Source organism: Cervus canadensis, chromosome 18 (assembly GCF_019320065.1).
Source record: "Cervus canadensis isolate Bull #8, Minnesota chromosome 18, ASM1932006v1, whole genome shotgun sequence".
In the NCBI taxonomy this organism is placed as follows: domain Eukaryota; kingdom Metazoa; phylum Chordata; class Mammalia; order Artiodactyla; family Cervidae; genus Cervus; species Cervus canadensis.
This window is the reverse complement of record NC_057403.1, coordinates 49,318,811-49,341,624: the sequence shown is the minus strand read 5'-3', so window position 1 is coordinate 49,341,624 and position 22,814 is coordinate 49,318,811. Positions and strand designations below refer to the sequence as shown.

Below are 22,814 nucleotides of genomic sequence, written 5' to 3'. Positions count from 1 at the left end.
ACCATCTGGTTGACGTCCATGTGTAGAGTTGTCTCTGGTGTTGTTGGAAGAGTGAGTTTGCTATGATCAATGTGTTTCTCTTGGCAAAATTCTGTTAGCCTTTGCCCTGCTTCATTTTGTAATCCAAGGCCAAAGTTGCCTGTTATTCCCTGTACCTCTTGACTTCCTACTTTTGCATTCCAGTTCCCTGTGATGAAAAGGACATCTTTTTTAATGCTAGTTCTAGAAGGCCTTGAAGGTCTTCACAGAACCATTTGACTTCAGCTTTTTCAGCATTAGTGGTTGAGGCATAGACTCGGATTACTATGATACTGAATGGTTTGCTTCGAAACAAACAGAGGTCATTCTTCCATTTATAAGATTGCATCCAAGTACTGCATTTTGGACTCTTCCGTTGACTGTGATGGCTACTCCATTTCTTCTAAGGGATTCTTGCCCACACTAGTAGATATAATGGTCATCTAAATTAAATTTGCCCATTCCCATCCATTTTAGTTCACTGATTCCTAAAATGTCAATGATCACTCTTGCTATCCTGTTTGACCACTTACAATTTACCTTGATTCATGGACCTAACATTCCAGGTTCCTATGCAATAGGAACAATAGCTCCATAATCAGGAATCAAAGCCACACCCCGCACATTGGAAGGCAAAGTCTCAACCACTGGACCACCAGGGAAGTCTCTGAAATAATGTTTCACATGATGCAGACAGAAACAAAAAAATTCTTCTCCTTGGTGAGAGAAATCAGATTTTGTATTTGACATACTAGGGCACAAAAATGGCATAAGAATCAAACTAACCAAAAAAAGCTTTACCATTTGATGAACAAAAAAGAGCCCTATATATGTGTGTCTCTAAGTTGCTTACTCACATTAAAAAACAAAATTTGCCAGGTTGATCCTGACAAAAACAAAAGAGCAAACAAAACAAACAAACAGGGACCTTATATCAGTAACAGTATTGAGACTGCCTTTTGTATCTCAATGAATTAGAAATGGATATAAAAGATTCAGGACTACACTGTAACTTCGTATAGGTAAATGAGCAAGGAACACTTCTACAAAATCTTTGTGTAAGAATCAGTCAAGAAACAGCCTCTAGTTCTCAAGTCTGTTAATGTTTAGGAAGGCTAAAAGGACACAGTAGACACTAGTGGCAGTTTCAAAATTATTCAAGGGACAGATATGACTTGCCAGATTCCATTTATAGTCTCCATATCAACATGCAATTGGAATATACAGCTGTCTAAGCACTGAAACTACCCCAACACTCAAATGAGAGATCATCATCCATATAATGTATGTAATTTAACTAAGGCAGAATAGATGTTAATCATAGCTACCTAAAGACTTGCTTTCCTCAGTTTTAGCTTACCGATTCTGTAATAGTGATCCAATTTATCCCACAGAGTTTCATCAGATCTCGGAAGATTAATGCTTTTCAGAGGTTCATAAACTGAGCCTGAGAGAAAAATGAAAAACCCATCAAGTCCAGTTATTTTCACCCAGGTAAATGAAGAAACTTCTAACCAAATGAAGAGGCATTATTTAACAATCGAATCTTCATTTTTATAGCGAACTATCATATTTCACTGTTGTCAAGTTTTGGATGAGGAAAGGAGAAAGAAGAAAACACTTGTAGTTTTTCTAAATGCTAGGGGATATCCCCACCCTCACTCCCAGTTAACTCATGTGCATACTGGTCCTAACAGCTCAAATATAACTAATACTCCTATGGTAGTCCAGTAGCACAATAATTCCAGTTCCTTCTGAGAAATATATCTACTTACATGCCTTGAAATGCAAACCTTACTCCTTATGCTCATGCTTTATCAGGCAGTTTTCTGTCCCAGGATAATATGCCTGAACCCCAAAATCATCTACTTCATGAGTATTCAAATATTGTTCATACTGAAACCTGAAACCTCCACTTTCTCCTAGGTAGATAATATCTGTCTTATTATCTAGATTATAAGCAGAAACCATTTCTACTTCTCAGCCACGTATAGCAAGGTGATAACAGAGCACACTGCTCCAAAGCTACAGAATACCCATTAATCATGATAACCTGTCATAAAATGGATACAGAAAATTGTTCACTTGACAAGTGCACTTTCTCAACTGATGACTGAAAGGCAGACATTTGATCCTTCAGCCATCAGAATAAGCACTGTCTCTCATTCTTGTAATAAGCACTCAGAAATTATAAACATCTCAAGGTCACAATTAATTCACCTTGGGATGCAGGTAATGCATGTCATATAGTCTGACAAAATACTAGAAGACTGAACCTATAATTTATTGGGGCAGGGGAGGGGATCATGTTAGCAGGCATTAAGAATCAATTTTTGAAGAAAATTAAAGCATTTATGTTTGCAAAATTGCCATGTCCAGTATGCTAGTTTAAAGCCAAGTTATGTTTAAGGGAGGTTTACGTGATGTTTAGGGCAGGTAAGGGCCTCTCTGGTGGTTCAGATGGTAAAGAATCTGCCTGCAATGCAGGAGACCCAGGTTAGACCCCTGGGTCAGGAAGATCCACTAGGGATACCCTTACCAGTATTCTTGCCTGGAAAATTCCATGCAGAGAGAAGCCTGATGGGCTACAGACTACAGGGTTGCAAAGAGTTGGACACAACTCAGTGACTAGCACTTACTTTTTCAAAGTAATGAACTACACATTCAGGCAACAGCCCCATTACCTTTTGTTAAAAATAGAGATGTGGATGAAAACAGGGAATATGAAATGACTTGCGTGAAGATATTTTTCTAAAATAGTCTTCATAATGACACCAACCAGAATGGTCCCATAGTGAAATATGGAAAGGACTACTAACATAGACAAGAAAGCATCAGGACTGCAAAGGAGGCAAGGGTCCAGACATGCTCTCTGCCTCCCCACATTCAATTAGCTCTAGGTAGGTTTAAGTATGCTGGCAGTAATGGGCAGCCTCGCAGCTAGGGGGGGAATGCTGGCCTGGTAGGTGATAATCTCTGGGGGAGGGGGTGGTCTACATATTATCCATGAAATTCATCCATAATTAATACAATAAAATCAGCTACAAATCATCACATTTTAAATTCTGCATATGGATATACAAAGACTAAAGGGGACACATTTGCTAGACCAGAATGAATGTGTGCCCTGTTGGCTCAGATGGTAAAGGAACCACCTGCAATGCAGGAGACCCAGGTTCAGTCCCTGGGTTGGGAAGATCCCTTGGAGAAGGCAATGGCTACTCACTCCAGTATTCTTGCCTGGAGAATTCCATGGACTTGGTATAGGGAGACTGGCAGGCTACAGTCCGTGGGATTGCAAAGAATTGGACATGACTGAGCAACTAACACTAATGACAATGGAATGATTTGTTTTTACTTAGATTTATTTTTATTTATTTTGTGGTGAAATGATTTGCTTTTATTTAGAGCACTATTATACAGCTAATGTTGTGCTTTATGTAACAAAAATAATCACCAGAGGATGCATATATATTTTCATTACAACTAGGTAAATAATACATGTGCATATGGATAAGGCTTGAAACAGAAAACACAAAACTGAAATCTGCATTATAATAGTAGATAAATTTAGTTTAAAAGATTATTTTAATGACATTGTATTCATGGTTTTTAGAGTGAAAAAAAATATTTCCCTTAAAAGCCCCTCACCTCCCCCAAAAGACTAAAATGATTCTATCATCTAATGTTTCTCAGTGAAATCATCCATGGAGATTCTTAAAAGCAACATTAAGTATACAACATTGTATACCAGACCACCTGACCCACCTCTTGAGAAACCTGTATGCAGGTCAGGAAGCAACAGTTAGAACTGGACATGGGACAACAGACTGGTTCCAAATAGGAAAAGGAGTACGTCAAGGCTGTGTATTGTCACCCTGCTTATTTAACTTATATGCAGAGTACATCATGAGAAATACTGGGCTGGAAGAATCACAGGCTGGAATCAAGATTGCTGGGAGAAATATCAGTAACCTCAGATATGCAGACGACACCACCCTTATGGCAGAAAGTGAAGAGGAACTAAAAAGCCTCTTGACAAAAGTGAAGGAGGAGAGTGAAAAAGTTGGCTTAAAGCTCAACATTCAGAAAACTAAGATCATGACATCTGGTCCCATCACTTCATGGGAAATAGATGGGGAAATAGTGTCAGACTTTATTTTTTTGGGCTCCAAAATCACTGCAGATGGTGATTGCAGCCATGAAATTAAAAGACCCTTACTCCTTGGAAGGAAAGTTATGACCAACCTAGATAGCATATTTAAAAGCAGAGACATTACTTTGCCAACAAAGATCAGTCTAGTCAAGGCTATTTTTCCAGTAGTCATGTATGGTTGTGATAGTTGGACGGTGAAGAAAGCTGAGCACCAAAGAACTGTTGCTTTTGAACTGTGGTGTTGGAGAAGACTCTTGAGAATCCCTTGGGCTGCTAGAAGATCCAACCACTCCCTCCTAAAGGAGATTAGTTCTGGGTGTTCATTGGAAGGATTGATGTTGAAGCTGAAACTCCAATACTTTGGCCACCTCATGTGAAGAGCTGACTCATTGGAAAAGACCCTAATGCTGGGAAGGATTGGGGGCAGGAGGAGAAGGGGACAACAGAGGATGAGATGGCTGGATGGCATCACAGACTCGATGGACATGGGTTTGGGTAGACTCCGGGAGTTGGTGATGGACAGGGAGGCCTAGCGTGCTGCGATTCATGGGGTCGCAAAGAGTCGGACACGACTGAGAGACTGAACTGAACTGAATGTATATACAAGTATACATTAAGTATTAAGTATGGGAAACCAAACTTTCTAAGAAAATAAATACCCATTCTGTAAGACTAAAAGAGATCTTCAAAGCAAAGCAGAAAAGTGTAAAAATAAAAATCACCTAATTCACTGAGAATCTATATATTCTTCTACAGTTCCTTTCTATATCTTCAACGAAAGTTCATAGTGAATTAAAAATAGCTAAGCTAGATAAAGGTCAACACTTTAGTGATCGCCACTGTAATGTTTCTGAAGTAACTACATAAAATTAAGTAAGAATGCTCCACAAAATTTATGGTGTCCAGCACCACAAATCTGAAGTCAAAGGAAAAGTCATCAATGGAAACATTTTAAACAAGAATTAGACATCTGAAAAGCATCAATACCAAGAAAAATATGAAGGAGAAAGCAATCAACAATGGAGCAACAATTCTCAAAGCCAATGAAAAAAGATGCAAAATAACAGGAAAAATTCTAATAAATGCTTAGAGTTCAAAATGAAGTGAATTTCTTAAACATAAGTATTTCTTTACCATATTTTTCTTATTTTAATTTGCCTAAATCCAACACCACAGAGGAAGACAAAACTTACCAGTTATCAAGTATGTAAAATGGGTTTAAACATGTCAACCTGATTTTTAACCTGTCAGTTCCCTTTGTATTAGAAAAACACAATCTACATCTTCATTTCATAAGACATTACATCAAAGAGACAAAAGATAACAAAGAAGATGAAGCAGAAATTGTTATTTGAAGAGACATATTACAGCTTTATGATGAAGGAAGAAAGGACTATATACTAACAAGATTAAAGAATGTGTTGCCTAAGACATTTCTATGAGAAATGTACAGTATTATAGAAAGAGTGTAAACTTAACAAAGGTATAAGCTTTTTGAATTTTGCACTATAAACTCAGGTTTCTGAGAAGTTCTCAAAATCACAAAATAAAACCGATAGTTCAAAGACAAACTCTTAAAAGCATAAAAAAGATGACCAAGAGGAAATTCAAGGTGGAAAACTGACCAGCAAACCAAGACAACATCAAAAGTGTATTATTTGAGCATCTCACTTTTCTTTCTATCATTCAAAGCACTTTAATATATAAAATATTATTAATCAAGACTTTGATGATCCCTAAAATAGCTTTATCATTTTTCCATGTAAGAGTAGACTAAGATAAATACCACTATTTATTCATTCAGTTAACATATACAGTGAATACACAAGACTCTGGAGCATACATCTAGCAGGCTACAAAGCCTACAGATTAGGAATAAAGGTAAAATAATGCTTGGAATAAGATATATATGTATATAAGATATAATATATGTATATACATATATATATATATGAATAACAAGGTAGAGTGGTAAGTTCCTTAAAAGACAAAGGACAGGAAAATTCAACTCCCCCGTGGAGTTCAGAGAACTTCTACACTGCAATTGATAAAAATACTAGCAATTACAAATAATTACCAAAAATAAAAAAGCTCCAGAGGCTTCCCAAGTGGCTCAGCGGTAAAGATCTGCCTGCCAAGCAGGAGACACGGGTTCAATGTGTTGGGAAGATCCCCTGCAGAAGGAAATGGCAACCCATCCCAGTATTCTTGCCTGGGAAATCCCATGGGCAGAGAAGCCTGACGGGCTATAGTCCAAGCGGTCGCACAGTCGGGTACAACCTAGTGACTACACAACTATGACAAAAAGGTGAAGGCGTGCATTTTTTAAGGTGTATATATTTTTAATGGGTATATACCACAAATACACATAAGATTTAACAAATAAAGGATACTCTACTGTATTTCTCATGGAAATATGTCCTTTTTTCCCCTACCTCATCCTGCTTGTCCTCTTCTGTCCTCAAAACCATACATTTTCCTACATCTCAAACATGTAGGCAAAAAAGAAGTTTGTCCTTGCTTGTTTTACAAAAATGGGATCTTGACAAAGTCTACCCTTGCATCTAGCTCCTTTCATTTTAACAACACACAGGGAAATTGCTAAAGGTGATGGCTCTTTCTCATGGATGCTATCTATTCCAAGGTGTTAATATACTACAACTTGCTCCACTAACATCCCATCAGTGGGTGTATCATTTGTTTCCTATTTTTACAATAACAACAATGGAAAACACAGATATACACAGATATAGCCAGGAATATGCTAGAACAGTTAGAATTGGCTGGAGAGAGTCAACTGTTAAATTTTATAGGGATTCTGGGAGTAGTTGTGAAATACAGCTATAACTACATATTAAATTATATCAAATTAAAATTATTAAAAACAATGGTGATAATCAAACCTCATCACTTCCTAACTATTTACTACATATGTGCTTTTATTTGTATCTATATAACTGTACATTGGAAATACTATGTAGTAGCATGTTAATTCAGAGAAGGCAATGGTACGCCACTCCAGTACTCTTGCCTGGAAAATCCCATGGATGGAGGAGCCTGGTGGGCTGCAGTCCATGGGGTCGCTAAGAGTCGGAGACGACTGAGCGACTTCACTTTCACTTCTCACTTTCATGCATTGGAGAAGGAAATGGCAACCCACTCCAGTGTTCTTGCCTGGAGAATCCCAGGGACGGGGGAGCCTGGTGGGCTGCCGTCTATGGGGTCACACAGAATCGGACACAACTGAAGTGACTTAGCAGCAGCAGTAGCAGCAGCATGTTAACTACAATATATCTCTTCCCAACTCTGCATTTAGTGATGTCACATAGAAACGCAGTACTGAATTAAATGATTAATGAACTTTTTACAATAAATGACAAATTTTATCTTTTAAAAATGCTAAAATAATTCACATTTGTACCAGAAATATAAGTGCCCTATTCTATTAAAAGCTTTTCCAATTGGATAGGGGTATAGAAGTAGCTGTCTTTACTTAATTTTCATTTCCCTGACTATTAGTGAGCTTGAGAATCTTTACAAACTGGCCATTTGGATTTGCTCTTCTGTGAACTGTCAACATCCTGTAGCCATTTGCTATTGCTTTTTCAGTGTTTTGGTCAATTTCTGAGAGTTCTTTGTATATTTTGTGTACTATTTAACATTTTCATTTCAAATATTTTCCCCTGATCAATCATTAGTACACCAATATCAAGATTCAACGGTGTGTGTGTGTGTGTGTATATATATATGTATACACACACACACACACACAAACACATATATGTAGATATATAACAGTCAATCTATCTCTTTCCTCATTTAGTTCTAGTTTTCTTTTAAAAAGATTTCTGCTAATCCTGAGGTTACAAATATAGTCACTGAAATTTTCTACTAAGTTTTTTTTTTTTAAGTTTTTATAACCGTAAAAAAATAAATTTTCCCACTTAACTACTTTATGCATTGATAAGTTGGCTTCTGAACTACTTCTAAAGCAAGCAGTAGTTCATAGCAGCACTATTTACAATAGCCAGGATATGGAAGCAACCTAGAGGGCCATCAACAGATAAACAGATAAAGAAGCTGTGGTACATATATACAATGGAATATTACTCAGCCATAAAAGGGAGCAAATGTGAGTCAGTTGAACTGATGTGGATGAACTTAGGGCCTGTACACAGAGTGAAGTAAGTCAGAAAAACAAATACCATATGTGAATGCATAATTAATATATGTAAGCTAGAAAAATGGTACTGATGAATCTATTTGCAGGCAACAAAAGTCCTTATAGTCAAAGCGATAGCTGTCCCAGTAGTCATGTACAGATGTGATATTTGTACCATAAAGAAGGCTGAGCACTGAAGAACTGAAACTTTTAAATTGTGGTGTTGGAGAAGACTCTTGAGAGTCCCCTGGACTGTAAGGAGATCAAACCAGTCAACCCTAAAGGAAATCAACCCTGAATATTCATTGGAAGGACTGTTGCTGAAGCTGAAGCTCCAATACTGTGGCCACCTGATGCCAAGAGCTGACTCACTGGAAAAGGCCCTGATGCTGGGAAAGACTGAAGGCAAAAGGAGAAAGGGGCAGCAGAGAATGAGATGGTTACACAGAATCAGTGACTCAGTGGACATGAATTTGACAAAACTCCAGGAGATACTGGAAGACAGAAGAGCCTGGCACATTACAGTCCATGGGGTGGCGAAGAGTTAGACATGACTCAACAACTGAACAACAAGATCCAATAAACAACAAAGATGCAGACAAAGAGAATGGAATTGTGGACACAGAGAGGGGGAAGAAGAGGGTGGGATGAATTGAGAAAGTAGCACTAACAGTATACACTACCATGTGTAAAAATACAAAGCTTGTTGTAGCTGTTGTTTAGTTACTAAGTTGTGTCCAACTCTTTTGCAACCCCATGGACCGCAGCCTGCCAGGCTCCTCCTGTCAGTGGGGTTTCCCAAGGATTCCACTATGTCCTTCTCTAGGGGATCTTCCTGATCCGGGATTGAACCAGTGTCTCCTGCAATGGCAGGAGGATTCTTTACCACTGAGCCACCAGGGAAGTCCGATACAGCTAATGGGAAGCTGCTATAATGCACAGGGAGCCCAGCCCCATGTGCTGTGATGACCTAGAGGGGTAGGGGTGGGGGGCGGTGAGAGGCAGGCTCAAGAGGGAGGGAAAACATACCCGTTGTTGTATGGCAGAAACCAACACAACTATTGTGAGGGAAATATCCTCCAATTAAAAAAAAAAATGATTATAGGTGGCACACCCCCCAAATAAATAAATAAAGTAGTAAATTCCATTATTTTTAAAAAGATCAAATTGGTCCAATTTTTTTTTTTTTTAGGTTACAAAATACTCGATAGAGCTCTCTGTTATAAACAGAGAACATTTCAAATTATGGGATTTAAATAGACCATTTCCTCTTAAAATAATACTACTTAATTTTCAAAGGTTATAAAGAAACTCTATTATCTAATAATGTAGCATTTGGCCTACTTACATGCAAGATTTCAAACCCACCACGGACATATGATATTTAAAAGCAGCTTAGCAATAATCAGCTTCATGTGCAGTTACATTACTGTCTCTAAAACTCTCCATTACTTGAAGTAACATATTGATTTTTTTTTAAAGTAATGTATGTAGCACTCAATACTGCATACTGACACAAACTTAAAATGACTGAAAATGCATGAATGACTAAGCATCATTTATATAAGATATGATATATTTTCAAGCAACTTTGAAATTTAAATCATTACCTTGAGATGATAATTTTTCATCTTAATATTTCCTTTTACTCCTCCACTGATATAAATTAGAAGGTGCTACTATACAAAGGGCAGGTTATTCTAATACCATTCTCACCTTTGTATCTCTAATGCCAGTACTAGGAAATTTTCAATCCAAATATGTATAGAATTGAACTGAACGACCCACATGGTTAGGGGAAGGCCTTCTTGAATTCTACAGGCATTCTTACAGTACCCTGTAAATACCTTAAGTACAGTTCTTGCTTATGACGTTTTATTTTCACTATTTGATTAATATGCTATACTACACTGGAAGCCAAACAATAAACAGGGACCATATCTAGTACATAGTAAATGGCAGTAAGAGTTTGGTACAAAGGAGGGAAAATATGGAGAGAAGATGACCAAACAGCTTTCCTGAAAATTTTGTTTTCAGAGAACTTTTGATGACTAGTTCACATTATTCTCACCGGCTATACTACCTCTTGGAACTATCCCATCCAACTTGGAATACACTATACATGACTCAGCATTTTGAGCATCTTCAAGATCACCATCATCTCCTTGCAAAACAAAGAAACAAATTCTTTTCTTTACTGTTCAGTTCCAGCATGCACAGAAATTTTAATGTGTCCCCAGAAGAGGAATGAATATATTATCACACCTCCATTCAGTGAAGAACCTTGAAAGAGTTTGATCTGTTTGCAATACCACGAAAGACCAAAAAAACATGGTGTGAAAAAGTAATGTCACAGAACAAGATGGTACAATACATTCCCTGTTGCAAAAAGAAACTTGCATGCGTGATGTTCACAAAAGTATGTTTAAAATATTTTAAAGAATTTTTTTAAACCTTTAAGAATATGCACCAAAATGTTAAAAGTGATTAGTACTAAGGAGAGGACAGTGATTTTTACTCTACTTTTTAAGAATATATTTAATACTTGTACAATTTATGATAAGAAAGGGACATTTTGAATGCACACTATTGATACTCTGCCTTGTAAAAGATACTTTATATACATTGTCCCATTTCATTATTCTCACAAAGGAATGAGGTTGGCATTAAATTGAAGCACAAAGAAGTTATTAAAGGGCAGTCCAAATTTGAATACAGGGTTCTCTAAAGACAAACTTTTTGTGTGCTCTTTGTCCTTTATCGTGAAACCTCATAAAAATGCTTGGCTAAGAAGAGTTAAGAGCTCTTAATCGGTGTTTTTGTTTTCTGCTTTAAACAACAGATTATTCCAAAATTATATGTACATGTATATACACATACATGTATACTTTTACGTAACCCCAACTTATTATCACTGTTCATCTGAAACCTCAACTTTTTAAGTCTATGTTTCTCCATGGAAAGTTGGGTAAGGAACATTTTTTATTTTATTAATAATATTTATTATTTACTTAATATTTTAAATGCAAAATATTAAGTGGCAAATGTAAAATAACACAACTTCATAAAAATAAAGTAAAATTTGCCTCTTCAACATATCCAAGTAAGATGTGAAAAGGCCATTCCACTGTTCCCACTTTATTTTTAATAAAAAGGTATTAAGTTCTTCCAGTGACCTTTAAGGAAGGAGCACAGCCTATAAAATCTATTTAAGGATATTAAATCTGGTTGATGTTTCAGGTGTTGACCTTATGAATACCAATCTCTCAATTAGCTATTCCATTTTCCTTTCTTATTTATAGTCTAGTAGAATACCTTGCCATAATATACCATGAATGTGTATGATTTCTGTGAGGTCAAACCTGTATTCCAACAGTTCTAATGTTTCTGAAAAGTTTCTGAAACTCCTTTTATGAAAAAAACGCATTCAGAAAAGGCACGGTTATTAAAATTTTTCAACAGCAGTTGTCTCATTCACCGTTATAACCCCAGTGACAACAGTGCCAGGACACAGTGAGCACTCAATAAATATTGAACAAATGGAATTAATATCCTTTGATATCTAAAATTTGCCAAGTTACTAGGAATCAGTTGCAATAAATAAGGTGATTCATTACAACAGAGGAAGTTAAGTAAAAGTCACTGGTCAATAACCTAAGCTGTGACCATACAGTAATTCAATTTGTTCTATTCTTCTATTTTAATTTATTCTACTATTCTATTGCTCATAAAGAAGGATCTCAACAGAAAACATAAAAGGATATGATTTAAAAATGAACAAATGTATATAGCTTACAAGTGAGTCACTTTATAAAGTATAATACTTAACCTGAACATATAAGATTTCTTAAGAGAAACCTACAGTCATTATTTCATGCTTACATTACAAGTAAAATTTTTCAATTCCAAGCCTCTAAGTCTTAAGTGATAGCATCTTAGATATATATGAATTGAATTATAGGGAGGGGAAAAAGAACTTCACTATGTACCATTCCTAATCTCCACAATATTTAATTTTATTAAGTCTTCTGTTATTACAGCAATAAAAATATATGTCATTAGGCATTTGTTGTGTCATATGTTATTCAAAGCAAGTCCTACAGAAATAATAATTTCAAGCTATTCAGTATTTGGAAAGATGGAAACGAAACATTTTCCTTTATTATTTGCACTTTGGTGAATTCTGATCTGCATTTCTTGTCTTGGCAGATATAAGCAATGCATTTAAAATTATGTTGTTACTACTAATTATAAATTGCCCTGATAACACTTCATAGGGTAAGTTTGAACAGGGGAAGCCTTGAATGTTAATTGAAAAAAATAACAATAAACTATAAATTAGCAAAGTAAGCTAACCATAAGAATAAAAATATTCTTAACCAGAAATAGAAAATTAGAATACTTCTGACAGTATAGTTTGTCAACAATGAATGCTAGTTAATTTTCTTCTCAATTTTCTTCTATCAAAATGCAGTAAAGTTTAGATCACTGGCTAAGTAAAAAAGGGCAGAGATATTTTTACCATTTTCTACACTATACCATCAGACTTTGGTGATTTAATCTAAAGCTGTCCTGAGAGTCTGTGTCGGTAAACTGTCTTCTGTGAAGATGCACATACAATAAAAACATAACTGATGAAATGTTCTTGTATGGAATCCAATCACACTTTTTAGAAGCCAACTTTATCAAATGACATATGATCCTAAGATTCAATCAAGTAAAAAATGGGGTTTCCCAGCTCTCAATTGCCCCTCCTTCTCTTCTCCCCAGAGTGTAAGGAAGCTCCTGGAAAGAGACTGTCATAATACCTAGGAGGTTGTAGAAAGAACATGGGCTGTGAAAACAGACAGACCTTGGCTACAGTCACAGCTATGTCCACAGCTTTCTACACTTCGGCACTCTCTGAGCTAGGTCTTCTCATCTGTAAAGTGGGGGGAAAATTACTTAACCTCATTGGATTGTTGTGAGAATTAAATGAACTACTTGAGGTACAGCACTGGCACAGGGTATATTAACTACTAATTGTTTTTCCTTCTCCACCTTTAAACTTTTGAATCTCCTCCAGCACTTAGCATAGTATTAACCACAAAATCAGAAATCAAAGAATTTTGATTAGTTGGCTTTGTCAGGTTATTATTAGAATCCTCTTGATCAATGCAAGGATGGATGCCCCAGAGACTCATTTTAAATTTGCAACTTAAAAATCAGTAATTAAGAAATGGCAAAAAGGTAACTGACTGAAATTTGAGCTGTGTAATATTAAAGTACCCTTGGATTGCTATACATAGTTTAGTGTCAGTGTGCAGAAGACATAGGAAACCAAGATTAACACTTTCTCTAACAACGCTGGAGCAAAGAGCATTACTGAGAGTGGAAGAGCAAAAGCTCCCCTAAAGTATGACCCTGTCTACACAGGAGTGATGCTAACACGTCTTCAACAAAATTTCATAACCAAAACCAGTAATTATTTCTGAAGCATGATTATTCAGAATTAACTTTAATTTCACTAACAACCTCCATGGCCATCTATATCCCTATATAGATGGCCCAAAAAACATGCCATCTATATAGGGAGACAAAACAAATTCAAGACCCTTGGGAGCAGAATCAAATCTGACATTAAGATGTGGGGCTGGCTCAAGACGGCGGAATAGAAGGGTGTGCACTCTTCTCCTGCAAGAGCACCAAAATCACAACTAGCTGTTGAACAAACATCCACAGAAGGATGCTACAACCCATCCAAAAAAGATACCCCACGTCCAAACACAAGTAAGAAGCAGCAATGATATAGTAGCAGAGGTACAACAACGATAAAATCAAAACCCATTCCTGCCAGGTGGGCAACCCACAAACTGGAGAACAATAATATCAAAGAAGTTCTCCCACTGTGGAGGGTTCTAAGCCATACGTTAGGCTTCCCAGTTGGGCATGGGGAAACAGAGACCACACTCTTGGAGGGCAAAAACAAAATTTCATGTGCACCAAGACCCAGAAGGAAGGAGCAGTGACCCCATAGAAGACTGAACCAGACTACCTGCTCATGTTGGAGGGTCTCTTGTGGAGGTGTTGGCCAGCAATGGCTTGCCATGGGGACATGGGCACCAGCAGCAGCACTCCTAGAAGGTGCCCCTGGGCAAGGCCCTCTTGAAAGGCTGCCATTAAGGTTACCACACAGCCCAGAGGCCCCAGGGCTGGGCTGCCTCAGGCCAAACAAATCACTGGGAGGGAGCACAGTCCCACCCATCAGCAGATAACGGGACTCAAGTTTTACTGAGCAAGGCCCTGCCCAGAACAGGACCCAGTTTATCCCATTAGGAAGCTTACACAAGTATCTTAGTCTCATCCACCAGAGGGAAGATGGAAGAAGAAAGAAGAATTACAATCCCATAGCTGCCAGAAAGAAAAACCATATCACAGAAAATTAATCAGGATAAAAAAGCAGAGGGTTATGGAGCAGATGAAGGGACAACATAAAACCCCTGAAAAACAACTAAATAAAGTAGAGATGGGCAACTTTCCAGAAAAAGAATTCAGAAAAATGGTAGTGAAGATGATCCAAGATCTAGGAAAAATAATGGAAAAGATGTAAGAAATGTTTTACTGAAGACCTAGAAGAACTAAAGAACAGAGATGAACAATATACTAGAAGGAATCAATAGGAGAATAACTGAGGCAGAAGGAGAGATAAGTGACCTGGAAGACGGAATGGTGGAAATCACTGCCACAGAACAAAGTATAGAAAAAAGAATGATAAAAACTGAAGATAGTATAAGAGACCTCTGGGACAACATTAAATGCACCAATACTCGCATTATAGGGGTCTCAGAAGGAGAAGAGAAGGACCCAAGAAAATGTGTTAAGAGATAATAGCTGAAAACTTCCCTAACATGGAAAAGGAAAGAGTCAACCAAATCCAGGAAATGCAGAGAGTCCCAGGCAGAATAAACCCAAGGAGGAACACATACCAAGAGACACAGTAATCAAACTGATGAAGATTAAAGACAAGGATAAAATACTAAAAGCAACAAGGGAAAAACGACAATATACAGGGGAACTCCTATAAGGTCACCAGCCAATTTCTCAGCAGAAACCCTATAAGCCAATACAGAAAAGCACAATACATTTAAAAGTGGTGAAAAGGAAGAACCTACAATCAAGAATACTCTAATCAGCAAGACTCTCATTCAGATTTGACAGAGAAATCAAAAGCTCTCAGACAAGCAAAAGTTAAGTGAATTTCAGCACCACCAAATCAATTTTATAACAAATGCTAAAGGAACTTCTCTAGGCAGGAAACAAGAGAAGGAAAAGACCTACACAAAATAAACCCAAAACAATTAAGAAAATGGTAATAGGATCATACATTTTGATAATTACCTTAAATGTAAATAGATTAAATGCACCAAGCAAAAGACACAGACTGGATGGATGGATGAAAACATGTGCATGTATTCAGTTCCACTTACATCATTTCTTGTAACTCCCAAATTGTATGCATTATTTTTATATTGTTAGGTTAATCATGCTTCCATTATGGCTTGCAACTGCAATCATTGATTATTTTTTGTCTGCATATTGACTGTGAAAACTGATAAACACCTTTTATTGTGATTATGTAACTATTATTTGCTTAATACCATTGTATTATGATTGGGCAACAGAAAATAACAAGATTCTATATCACTAAAGCTACCATTTAATAGAAAAACCCATAATCACATTTAAAATCCAGAATATCAGAATTATCTTGGGATTTTCTGAAAAATGTAAGTGCTTAGGTATTCCTTCTTTTTCTCCAAAGCTCCAGATGTGTTCCTAATGAGCAACCATGCTGAAAAACAACTGGATTATTTATATGATGATATTTTACTTTTATCTAGTTTCTTTCAAATGGGAAGTGTTCCATTTAATTTAGTTTGTTTTCCAATTTCTCCATCTCTTTTTGGTTGTTTTTTCAAGCCTTTATCAAGCTTCTGTATACATAAATATTTAAATAGTATGTATAATATATATGTTTTAGACAATTTTTAAAAAAAAGACTTTTCAAACAAATTAAATGTGATTTGGTTAAAAAAAAAAAGCAGCATAGGATGCATATTAGGCTACCATACTCATGTTATAATGAAGATATTAAAATACAAATTAACCTACTTTCTAATACATACATTTAAAATTATAGAACTGGAATACTATAATAGGCATCCTTTAAGTACTAAATGTTTTCATCAAGAAATACACTATTCAAACTATCTAGTTTGTCTTAAAATGTTTCATGTCTATTCTAACTGTAGCTTAACTGTGCCATATTTTTTATGGGCTATTAGTTTTTTATGGAATACAAAACTGAAAGAATGTAACTCTGGGTGAATACTAAGCCTATTAAATTTTGCTGAACTTTAATTTGCATTATAATTTAGTTGTAAGAATTTTATAGTATAAAAACAGAAATGAAAGCTGGAGTCATGACAATGGATATTTAGGTATTCAGTATAAGAGATTCAGCTTACATTATTACAAATGGAACTAAACTGTACTGTAACACGAAACCACAATAAAACTCAGCTTTGAATTTGCTAGGTTTTTGTAGTTAATTTGAAGACCATTTGCTGTTTCCTCTCCCTTTCAAACAATAATATCTATTACTTAGAGCAACTAACCTCAATTTTTTGTTCATTCTGTAAGAATGAATCTTATCTTACAAGGATGCCTAGAAGAAATAATACTTTTCTAAAGGTATTATAAATTCCCTGTCTACTGGCATTATTCTGCTTGAAATGATAAGCTTCATGAGATATGAAAGAGGCCAGATCCTGGACACATCACCACTCCCACAACCATCAGAGAGGGACCTACGCAAAGATCTTCCAGCAATCAGCACTTTTGTTTCTCAAAGAAATAGTTGTAGAAAATAAACTGGACTAAAGAAAAAATAAATTTAACTTCCAGTGCTAACTAAATATGCCTCCTATTTTCATTCAGTTGGCTAGGCAATTCCCTAAAAACAGAGGCAGTCATTACATCCTGAATGATGTAATGGCATCAGCGGCAGAGCTGGCCACTGAAATGAAGACTATGAGATCCCCTGGATAGACAGTATCATCAAATATAATTAAAGAAATAAGTAGGACTCCCCTGGTGGTCCAGTAGTTAAGAATCTGCCTGCCAATGCAGCGGGCACGGATTTGATCCCTGGTCCAGAAAGATTCTCCATGCTGTGGAGGAACGAAGCCTATGCAGCCTGCCTTACACAGCAAGAGAAGCCACTGCAATGGGAAGCCTGAGCTGCGCAAGGAAGAGTAACTTCCACTCCTGCTGCAGCAGCTAGAGAAAACCAGAGCACAATAATGACTCAGCATAGCCATACATAAATCAAAGAAAAAATGTACGGTAAAGACACTGGACAGAAATATAAATAATATCCACCCACCTCCAATAACATTTGCTGTAAAATTTAACTTTTGCTATTAATGTATAGCAACAGGCTCAAACAAGAGTCCTGAACTAGCAACCCAAATGCCCTGGGAAGCTGAGTTAAAAGGATTTGGTCCAGGTAAAATCAGGACAAAAGTCAGAACCTGGAGAAGACCAAAAAACTGGTAAAAGAGACCCATACTAGCAAAAGGAGGGCTTCCCTCAAAGCTCAATTGGTAAAGAATCCACCTGCAACGCAGGAGACCCCGGTTTGATTCCTGGGTCGGGAAGATCCTCTGGAGAAGGGATAGGCTACAACTCCAGTATTCACAGGCTTCAATTGTGGCTCAGCTGGAAAAGAATTCTCCAGCAATGTGGGATACCTGGGTTCAAACCCTGGGTTGTGAAGATCCCCTGGAGAAGGGAAACGTTACGCACTTCAGTATTCTGGCCTAGAGAATTCCAAGGACTGTATAGTCCATGGGGTCGCAAAGAGTCGACATGACTGAGCGACTTTCACTTTCACTAGCAAAAGGAGGCTGCAGAAACAGTCATAGTCACACATAGGAACTGCAGGGTCATGCCGAACAGGAATCAGGGACACCAACAATGGCAAATTTATCCAAAGATGAAGTTTAAGATTGGGAACATGACAGTACTTAATTCAGCACCCAAGATTCAGAGTCTAAAATATAATACAGAGAAGACATGAGGACTGCTGCTCAACAAGTACGGTGCTGTATAGAGACGTTTAACCCCAAAGGTAGTCCATCCATTAGCACACTAGTAGAAGGGCCTCCCTGGGAGGTTGCTAGAACTATAGACTCTCAGGCCATATCCCAGAACTGCTATACCAGAATCTACATTTTAAGGAGAGCCAAGGTTCTAAGAGGTAGTTATTTCATCTTGCAAAAAACAAGAAAGGGGAGCGGAAAAAAGAGAAGAAGAAGGGATCAAACAGCAACTTTACTCTCTTAGGAAAATCCAACTCCACACCCCCTAGAATAAAAGGCTGCAAACCAACAAAAATAGCTTCAGTGGAGCTCAATTGCTCAGTCATGTCGGAATCTTTGTGACCCCACAAACTGCAGCATGCCAGGCTTCCCTGTCCATCACTAACTCCTGGAGCTTACTCAAACTCACATTCATCAAGTCGGTGATGGCATCCAACCATCTCATCCTCTGTGGTCCCCTTCTCCTCCCACCTTCAATCTTTCCCAGCATCAGGGTCTTTTCAAATGAGTCAGTTCTTTGCATCAGGTAGCCAAAGTATTGGAGTTTCTGCTTCAGCATCAGTCCTTCCAATGAATATTCAGAACTGACTTCCTTTAGGATGGACTGGTTGGATCTCCTTGCAGTCCAAGGGACTCTCAAGAGTCTTCTCCAACACCACAGTTCAAAAGCATCAATTCTTCGGCGCTCAGCTTTCTACATAGTCCAACTCTCACATTCACACACGATTACTGGAAAAACCACAGCTTCGACCAGATGGACCTTTGTTGACAAAGTAATGTCTCTGCTTTTCAATGTGCTGTCTAGGTTGGTCACAACTTTTCTTCCAAGGAGCAAGCGTCTTTTAATTTCATAGCTGCAGTCACCATCTGCAGTGATTTTTGGAACCCCCAATAATAAAGTCTGTCACTGTTTCCCCATCTATTTGCCATGAAGTGATGGGACCGGATGCCGTGATCTAAGTTTTCTGAATGTTCAGTTTTAAGCCAACTTCTTCACTTTCCTCTTTCACTTTCATCAAGAGACTATTTAGTGCTTCCTCACTTTCTGCCATAAGGGTGCTGTCATCTGCATATCTGAGGTTATTGAAATTTCTCCCAGCAATCTTAATTCCAGCTTGTGCTTCATCCTGCTCAGCATTTCTCATGATGTACTCTGCATATAAGTTAAATAAGCAGGGCAACAATATATAGCCTTGACGTACTTGTTTTCCTATTAAGAACCAGTCTGTTGTTCCATGTCCAGTTCCAACTGTTGCTTCCTGACCCGCATATGGATTTCTCAAGAGGCAGGGCAGGTGGTCAGGTGTTTCCCATCTCTTGAAGAATTCTCCACATTTTGTTCTGATCCACACAATCAAAGCTTTTGGCACAGTCAGTAAAGCAGAAGCAGATGTTTTTCTGGTACTCTCTTCCTTTTTCGATGATCTAACAGGTGATCCAACGGACTGAATTGGGTGAATTTAACTCAGATAACCATTATATCTACTACTGTGAGCAAGAATCCCTTAGAAGAAATGGAGTAGCCATCATAGTCAACAAAAGAGTCTGAAATGCAGTACTTGTATGCAATCTCAAAAATGACAGAATGATCTCTGTTCATTTCTAAGGCAAACCATTCAATATCACAGTAATCCACATCTATGCCCCAACCAGTAATGCTGAAGAAGCTGAATTTGAATGGTTCCATGAAGACCTACAAGACCTCCTAGAACTAACAGCCAAAAAAGATGTCCTTTTCATTATAGGGGACTTGAATGAGAAACGCTGGGCTGGAAGAAGCACAAGCTGGAATTAAGATTGCTGGGAGAAATTTCAATAACCTCAGATATGCAGATGACAGCACCCTTATGGCAGAAAGTGAGGAAGCACTAAATAGTCTCTTGATGAAAGTGAAAGAGGAAAGTGAAGAAGTTGGCTTAAAACTGAACATTCAGAAAACTTAGATCACGGCATCCGGTCCCATCACTTCATGGCAAATAGATGGGGAAACAGTGACAGACTTTATTATTGGGGGTTCCAAAAATCACTGCAGATGGTGACTGCAGCTATGAAATTAAAAGACGCTTGCTCCTTGGAAGAAAAGTTGTGACCAACCTAGACAGCACATTGAAAAGCAGAGACATTACTTTGTCAACAAAGGTCCATCTGGTCGAAGCTGTGGTTTTTCCAGTAATCGTGTGTGAATGTGAGAGTTGGACTATGTAGAAAGCTGAGCACCGAAGAATTGATGCTTTTGAACTGTGGTGTTGGAGAAGACTCTTGAGAGTCCCTTGGACTGCAAGGAGATCCAACCAGTCCATCCTAAAGGAAGTCAGTTCTGAATATTCATTGGAAGGACTGATGCTGAAGCAGAAACTCCAATACTTTGGCTACCTGATGCAAAGAACTGACTCATTTGAAAAGACCCTGATGCTGGGAAAGATTGAAGGTGGGAGGAGAAGGGGACCACAGAGGATGAGATGGTTGGATGCCATCACCGACTTGATGAATGTGAGTTTGAGTAAGCTCCAGGAGTTAGTGATGGACAGGGAAGCCTGGCATGCTGCAGTTTGTGGGGTCACAAAGATTCCGACATGACTGAGCTACTGAACTGAACTGATGACTTATATTTTTATAAAAATATAGATAAATAATCTATGTGATTTCTTCCATTTTCCCACTCAAGGGAATCAGTATACAGAAACTGCTAAAGACATTTAAGTAAGGGGCAAAAGGAAGTCAAGACACATGCAGTTTGCCCCTGAATATGCTGTCGAAAGTTAAAGACTAATCAAGAATGCCCTAATCAAGTCCTAAACTCATTAACACTAGGTTCACTATTTTGTTTCATTTATCATACTACTTCTTTGAATTTGAACTTTCTACCTTTTTTGAACTTGACCAGTGGGGTAAATATGTTTAGTGTGAAAATATGTTCTATTCAAAAAGAAATGGAAAATAAAGCACTGTAGCAGAGAGTTGTACATGGGAAAGGAAGGTGGAAAGGTATCCAGAAGCCTGGATGAAAGGTGGAAAGTTATCCAACAGTGAAATATGCTTAACAGTAGAATCCAGGTTTGAATTTTATCCTTTGGATAATGGAGAACCACTGAGGAGGTTGATGTAATGGCTTCCTATGATATGATCCAAACTTTAGAAAGATAACTGTTGGCAGTGTGAAAGACTGCAGAAAAGTGGTGATTCCTAGACATGAGTCCACCTTTGGTTACAACATTCATCCTAGAGCCTTGAATTAAGATAGTGACAGCAGGGATGCAGAAAAGAATGAATATTCAAGAAATATGTAAAAGGTAGAACAATTTGACTGAGGAAAGGCTTAAATTTGGTACACGTCTTAGGCACAAATATCAAGATCATATAGAGTGATACAGGAGGAGAATCTAGTAATAAATTTCTTATCCTTAGTTTTTTATTCCTTTAAATAATAATAATTAACCTTACATCCTGCTAGGATTTTTTTTTTTAAATCCTTGCAGTCATTGAGCAAATGCTTATTATCAAAGCTACAAGCCTACTGAGAATTGGGATTAGGTGTGTATAACAAATTGTGCTTTATTGAGTATTTTCGTGAAAACAAGATAATATACCAAACATGAGGATCTTAGAATTGATAGAAAAACAGATAAAAACTCATAAAAAGATTCCACAAAGCAAAGACAATTACTGTCAGTACTATGTAAATTAAGAAAATAAGCAAGTATTTTAAATACCTCTTTATTACAGATATTTAACGTGGACAATTCATTGTTATCAGGAGACCATTTAGAAGATGTTTAACATAAAAAATGGTAAAAGTCTAAAATCAACTCGCTTAAATGAGCCATATTTAAAAGGCTCAATCTGAATGGAATAAATCCTTTCAAAGCAAAAAATATACATATCAATAGAAATGATCAATGCTTTCTACTAATGCCTAGCATAATACCAAATGACATTATGTTTAAAAACTAAAACCTTTAAATAAGATATATTTTTAAAATGTCCTTAGAAGTATGAAAGTTTGAGATGTTATGCAGTGGGACATAAATATTACACTATGTCATAAGCAAAGCCTAATGATTAATGATGAACAGTGCATTTTCTCTAGAGCTCCAGGTTTCCTACTACAAATTTCTAGGTGAAGTCACTTAACAAACCCATAGCTCCAAAATGGTCAAAACCTAACAGTCTTGCTCACTTTGGAATCAATCAGCCACGGGTTGCTTTGTTGTTCAAAACTTATCTCATATATTGTTTTTGCTTAAGGAGAGAGAATATAGTAAGGCCACCTACATTAAGATAGCATGGTCTACGGTCAAATTATATACACAGAAACACCACATACACCTCTGCA

General features: G+C 37.3%; 1 protein-coding gene across 4 annotated transcripts in view; it reads right to left on the bottom strand.

The window, feature by feature from the left end:
- Positions 1-22,814, bottom strand: part of PHKB (phosphorylase kinase regulatory subunit beta) — a 221,781-nt gene that overhangs the window by 188,184 nt on the left and 10,783 nt on the right. For all 4 annotated transcript variants that reach the window (XM_043437856.1, XM_043437857.1, XM_043437858.1 and 1 more), the window contains one exon: positions 1,379-1,465. In XM_043437856.1, coding sequence (XP_043293791.1) covers positions 1,379-1,465 — 87 coding nt within the window. The remainder of the gene's footprint in view (positions 1-1,378; positions 1,466-22,814) is intronic.